The 6,711-nt window shown below is 42.5% G+C and overlaps 1 protein-coding gene across 1 annotated transcript; it reads left to right on the top strand.

Annotated features, from left to right (window-relative positions):
- The first annotated feature begins 716 nt into the window (after positions 1-716).
- Positions 717-2,806, top strand: LOC311488853 (uncharacterized protein). The gene is made up of 3 exons (XM_084545710.1): positions 717-954; positions 1,695-1,850; positions 1,946-2,806. Exons 1-3 carry the CDS (start codon positions 907-909, stop codon positions 2,159-2,161), a joined length of 420 nt encoding a protein of 139 aa, XP_084401836.1. The 5' UTR covers positions 717-906; the 3' UTR covers positions 2,162-2,806.
- Positions 2,807-6,711: the final 3,905 nt, after the last annotated feature.

Here is a 6,711-nt window from a genome sequence, read left to right as displayed (position 1 = left end):
TTTTGCCACAGGTAATGAGACCTTAGGCTTACAGCAATTAAGATTAATGTCTTTAAATGCTGTAATTCTAAATATACAATAATATAATAATAATATACAGTTGCTAGTTCATTACGTATAATAGTGAAAATGAATTAATTCTAATTTAACGCTTCTGCGTGAAATCTTAGCTTAGGCTATAGTATTCAATATTTGTTTAAAATAACTGAGAGAGCTGCTGGTTGAACTTATATTATGTTGGACTGACACATGTTTCCATTATTTTGGCAACCCAATTTTAGTCAGAGGCTAGTCTAAATAATAGAAATACTTTAGTGTTTAATTCAATCCATTTTAACAGCACCACAAACTACATCCTCCAAAATCATCATAAATACAAACTGAACATTATAACAGCCTTTAAAGAGGATGTAGTGCAGAATTGTTATATTCTATTTTAAATCACAAGTGTACCTAATGTTTATATGCTTCTGGCGTTACTGATGTGGTGGGAGGTGGTCATGCATTTAAAGGACTGTAAGCAGCCCACAGCCTTGTTTCTCTTTCTGCATTTGTTTCAGGTACTGGAATCAAAAATGTGGAAACATCCTTGATTTTCTCCCCAAAATCATTCATACCCAGATCGGCCTCAGCAAACCTGACGGTGTATTTTCATGGCCGAGCCCACAACCTCCTGGAAGTGAGTTTCAAAGGGTTTTTATCAGTCAGGAGAGCATGTTAGTGTTGTGACTTAAAATGAAGCATACATTTTGTTTCCCAACTTAGGTGGACGTTCACGTTGAAAATGCTGAGCCTCTGTTGAAGAATATATTTGGTCACAAGACAGAGTCCACCGCTCAGAATGGAAAAGATGAGGCGAGAAGGACAAGAAGAAAAACGGATGACGCCCATACAAGAGAAAAAGAAATGTGTTTAACCAGCACTAACAGCTACCTGAACCAGGCCAGGGCGATGGTGAGGTCTCTGTGATTGTTGGAAGACAGTCACCTTGCTGTTAGTAGTAGTACTGCCAGGCCAATCGGATCGTTTCAGCGAGGGGGGTGGCTTTATGTGGTGATGGACAGAATTGTAACAGCGACATATGCACACAGCACTGTCTTTCTTTTGTCTCTTGTGTTACTCACAGAGCGATAACATTTGAACTTTTCATTTTGAACTGAGTTTAAATTATCAAACTTAACTACTTTATATAGTCATGCACAGGACATGTAAGGAGATTGAGTGTGCAGAGATGTGTCATGGTCGGGGCCCTTCAGTAAGGTCTCCTACTGTCATAGAAAACATAGCACAATGCCACTGGTGTAGTTTAAGGTTTGTAAGCCTTCAGGGCCCCCCTGCTCTAGCCTGGGGCCCCAAGCCTGTGCCTGGGGTCATAAACGTCATCTGAGCGACATTTGAGTTTAATTTGTTTCCAACACAACGGCTCTGATTGGTTGTAAGACTATCCAGACTATCAGTTGAAACACTGCCCTATAATGAAATTCTTGCTGATCAGAAGTCAGATTGCAAATTTGACCCAAAAAAGAACTAAAATTAATTAATAAATAAAAAATAATTCAGATAAATGTAAAATCTATTATTTTATTTCGTAGACCCATGTTTTGTGACTGCAATTGGCTTGCAGCTACAGGGATTTGTATCTAGATCCGCTGCCAATCAGGCTGTTCCACATGTCTTTGTTGTATGTCTTGCAGTTGTTTGGAAGAAGGAAAGTGGAGGACAGGCCCAGGTGTTGGGTCGGTGTGAAGGTCTTTGGGAATGAGCTCAGTGTGTTTACATGTGAGGATCTCTACAATCAAATGGACCAGGTGTCACTGAGCATGGCTGGCCTGGCTGTCAAACTGCTCAAGGTATCACAATGGGTGTTGTGAGAGTCTCTAACACTGCCGTCCTTTGACTCCCTGCCAAGCCCTTCATTCTCCCTTCATTCCTCTTTGTCTTCCAGGGTCAGGAGGTTCAGCTGAACCACAGGGCCGTGCTGATGACAGAGGAGCTGGTTTTACCGTCTCTGTCTGGCGTACCTCTCAAACTGGGCATCAACATGACCTCCCTTCTGTCACTGCGTGTGAAGGGCAACGTAAGCTACAGGGATACTTCTCACTTCTCCCTGAATGGATACATCAAACCTAAGTACTTCCATGTTTCCAAACATGACAAGTGACACTGTACATCTTAGATTTTTCTGTTTCAGTTTCCAGCCTTGATCATGTATCAATGTCTTTGTTCCCAGTGCGTATGTGGGCTTGTCGGCCAGGATGGGAGTTGACAGCGCTTTGGGTCAGGCTGCGGTGGAGTGGGCTGCTGAGCTGAGGAGCTCCACCAGTCTGGATGGCAGCATACAGCTGCAAGAGGGTCAGGACGTCAGGGTCGCTCTTAATACACCCGAGGACCTAATGGACATCGTCTCTCTCAGGTATACCATCTTGAAACCTGCTTAAAATAAACTGAATGTGTGGGCTTAATTCAGCCAAAATCTTTCACATGGAATAAGTTTAAAGAGAGGGTTTAAATCTGTTATGTGAGTGACAACCTGGAATGAACATCGATGCCTATCACTTGGATTACAATGTAATATTTACAATATGCTAACAAAATACACCTAAATGTTTGTGTTAGTTTAGCATGTTCAGTGTTGCAGTATTGATATTTGATTGTGGTTTACTGGATGGCATGTTTGCGTCCACCAGCTCCAGAGTGTTTCAGCTCAGCGGGGATCACAGAGAGGAGTTAAAGGGGCCAAAGAGTCGAGTCCAAAACACCACCTGCACACCAAAAACCTGTGAGTCCTGCTGCACTTTGAGTGGTATTATACATGATGCAATTGAACTGTTGCTGTAACTATTACTACTACTCACTTCTGACACTTTGATATGTCTTGTTTTTTCTCTTATTTAAATGTGTGCTTATGTATACTGTAGATTTCTAACTCTGAATATCTGTCTGAATAATGGTGGCTCTTCTGTTTAGGCGTTATTGCATCACTACTGCTCCTTCTTTCCAAATGTGAATGGAAAGTGTCACAATATATAACACTGTTTGTTGCAGTTAGCTGAGATCCTGTGATTGAGTACATTTTATTTGATTTTTCTAGTCTCTTGTCCATCATACATCCCAGTAGTCAAAATCATGCCGCCTTTGTTTCATTTAGTTGGTGGACTTTTCGTGATCATCACATTATAACGTTAATCTGTGCTTCTCGTAGGGTCCAAACTGATCGGCTGGCAGCTGTGCTCTAACGCCTCTTACCCATCTTCTGGTATTACATTCCCTCCGTCTGGACCAGTCCATGTCTCCCTCAGGCTGCTGAAGCTGGACAGAGGCCTCCAATATTATCTGCTGGAGGCGGCTTACTCACTGCGTCATCAGGTGCAAGAAAACATGAAGATGAAGATGTTTCTCTGAAGTTTTCGCATAGGATGTTCTTCAGAAGCCACACCGAGAGAATTTCTTCACTCATTCTCACAGTGATTGTGACACCTTGCATTTCAGAGAGGCGTCTGGCTTCCCAGAGAAGCCTCCGTACACCTCCTTCTGGCCACTCCTCAGTCCTCCATTCCCAGGGACATGTCTTTGGACCTGGCATTCAACAATCACAGGCTGCTGCTGAGGATGACACATCCTCTGAAAACCATCCACATACAAGGTAAGTCTCAGAGGAATGCTAGAAACAATGTCCTGTCTTTCCTTAGCTTCCCTTGTTAATGTGTTTTTTTTCTCAGGACAACTTGAACAAGAGAAGAACATCAAGTCTGGAAGGCTGGAGCTCTTGATTGACAGCTCACGTTATTATATAATGGTAGTGTTATACTGGAATCAGCTGGATTTGGTGATATACTGTATATAATTTAATTTGGATATATTTCATTTCATTTCCATTTCATAATCTTGTCCATTACAGGGTTTAGTCGACACTCAGACCTTCCTGTCTGAGCAAAGGACACGTTACCACCTTGAAGTCAAGATGGCTGCCGATGCACTTCCCATGATCCTCTCTGCTAATGTCACCCGTGGACTGGGCAGGAAGACCAGCTTTTCTGCTGCTGTGAAGAATGTGTTCAGAGAAACTGCATCACTGTCAGGTATCTTAACTTTATTAATTTGAGAATGATCACTATAAACCTATAGCTTTGTACTCTGTAGACACATAACTGATGTCTGTGTTCAGTTTCTCTGGAGCGAGGGCGGGACGGCAGCAGCAGGCAGTACTCTGTGGAGGCAGAGCTCCTCTTACCTGGTGTGGTCGGCAGCAGGATGCTGGGACTGATGGAGCAGAAGGGGTCATTGTGGAGCTCTGTGCTCAGGCTGAAATATGGCCTGGGAGGTGAGTGAATGAAAAACATTTAGTTTCTGACGCTACCAAACTGTTTAAGGTGCTTTTTCTGGAGTAAGCTATAAAAAAATTGAAGGAACTGATTCCACAAAAACAAACCTATGTGTCTTCGTGCTGGTCTGTTCATTGTAATTTCTTCAGTGTCATTTTTGGAGGTTACTGTTGCAGCCGAGACAAAACACAAGCAAAGTAAAAAAACTTCTTCATCAATTTCAGCAGATGAGTTGCAAATACTCCGTTGGCATAATGAAAAAAAATATCATTAATGCCGTCAATCTGGAAATGAATTATGTGTTCCATCAGATTATTTTAGTTGTCAAGCTAATAATAGGCAAACGTCTAATAATGAATCAGGATGTTTAAAAAAACTTCTATTCTAGGTTCATCACTCTTTGGGGTTCCCTGGAAACTATTGTGTTGTTGTTTGTGCTACTCGCATTTCTATTCTGCATTTGCTGGTGTTGTGAGTATTTTCAGAGATTACAGTTAAAGGAGAACTACCTGGACCTTATTTCTGGCATAAAATACAATCGTTTACTCACTTATATAACTTTGGTGTCATTTGGAGTCATCCGGACGATATTTAGATCTGCATATCCATATAGTGGGAGTGACTGGGGCACCGAAACACAGCCTCTAAATAACGCATTACCTGCCGCAAAACTCGTTCATTTCACCAATATTTTGTTATGATACACTAGTGCTATTCCCCGTTGAGTCCGGAGTTACCTGATATCTATTCGCTGACGTGCAGCGGTTTGTTGTTCTTTGGCCAGCCGTTCCTCTCTCTGCCTCCGCATACTCCTTTCAACAAGCTTCTCATCCGGGATGATGATAACAGGTAACTCCAGACTCAACGGGGAATAGCACTAGTGTATCATAACAAAATACTGGTGATATGAACGAGTTTCGCGGCTGATAATGCGTTATTTAGAGGCTGCGTTTCGGTGCCCCAGTCACTCCCACTATATGCATATACGCAGATCTAAATATCGTCCGGATGACTCCAAAGTTATATGGGTGAGTAAACGATTGCATTTTATGCCAGAAATAAGGTCCAGGTTGTAAGAAATGGTAGTTCCCCTAGAAGGTTACAGTCTCCCTTTTTCCCCTTTTTGAAAAGATATTCAAAATGAATATCTTTTAAACCACAAACCAAATACACATCAGTCTACTGCATTAGCCATGTTGAGATGTTTCGCCATCATAGCATGGAACATCATCTGAATGCAAAGTTGTCCCCTTTGCTGCTAAAATGTCACATTTCTCTTTATGACTGGTGACGGCCACTAACTGAACTTTACCATTTCTAACATTTGCAGTTGTGGTAACTCGTATGGAAACATTTCTGCCCACAGGAAGTGACGAATCAACTCACAAAAAGAAAATACAAAACTGCTTGCACAAAAACGTGACCATGTTCACATCAGAGCTTTTTCTCTCTTTGGTGTTGCTGCTGGAGTCACTCTTAATCAAGTCACATCACACTGATTCCAGTAACAGATGCCACGACAAATCACCATCACCTCTCTCTGCCATTTAGAACCGGCAACTTGCACAGGAGCCTCGGGGCAGCTCTGAAGAAGTGGAGTGATTTAATCAATGAGTAATACACAGTGTCTAGTGAACAGTTACTATTATTTAATGGTTTGACGTTTGACCTCCTCACAGGAGATGCCCGGCACCTGCGCCAGGAGTGCTACACGTCCCAGAGACTGAAGAGTGAGGGAGAATCAAACCTCACATACATCATGAGAGCAGATCATGAATTGTACTGCACCAACACTGCTCCCATCAACCATAAGGTATCTGCAGACATGAACCCCCAGTGTGATGCATGTAGCATTTGGCCGTATTTCACACTGACCTTTAAATTGAGTGTGGGCTTTAACTGAGCAGCAGCAGCAGCAGCAGAGGGTATAAATATGTTTTAAAGCCTTGTGGTGTGTCTGCATTGTGTGTCCTTCTCAGATCCACCTCAGGCATGAAGAAAGCCCCAGCCACGTTAAATCAGTCCTGGACGTGAGCTACGGCAAACACTGGGATGAGATAAACAACAAGCACAAACTCCTCCTGAGCCAGTCCTTCAAAAACCAGTCCACGCATAATCACACCAGCTACACACTGGAGGTAAACCCACCTGCATCCGTGATGGTCTGTCATCTCTGGCTTAAAATCTGTTCCAGACCAACACGTACATTCTCGTAATTTTTCAAGCGGTATATTAATATTTCTATTTTCCTCCCTCGTGTCGCTCCAGTTCAATCTCCAGGTACCAGAGAATAATTTAAACTACAGGACTCAGCTCCTGCACTCTCACCTGACCCAGCTTGGCTCTGAGAGCAGAACTCACTTAAAAATCCATTACAATGACGTGATGC

The sequence above is a fragment of the Chelon labrosus genome, assembly GCF_963514085.1.
Source record: "Chelon labrosus genome assembly, chromosome: 6".
Taxonomy (NCBI): Eukaryota; Metazoa; Chordata; class Actinopteri; order Mugiliformes; family Mugilidae; genus Chelon; species Chelon labrosus.
The sequence above is the reverse complement of the archived record's forward strand: the minus strand, read 5'-3'. Positions and strand labels throughout refer to the sequence as shown.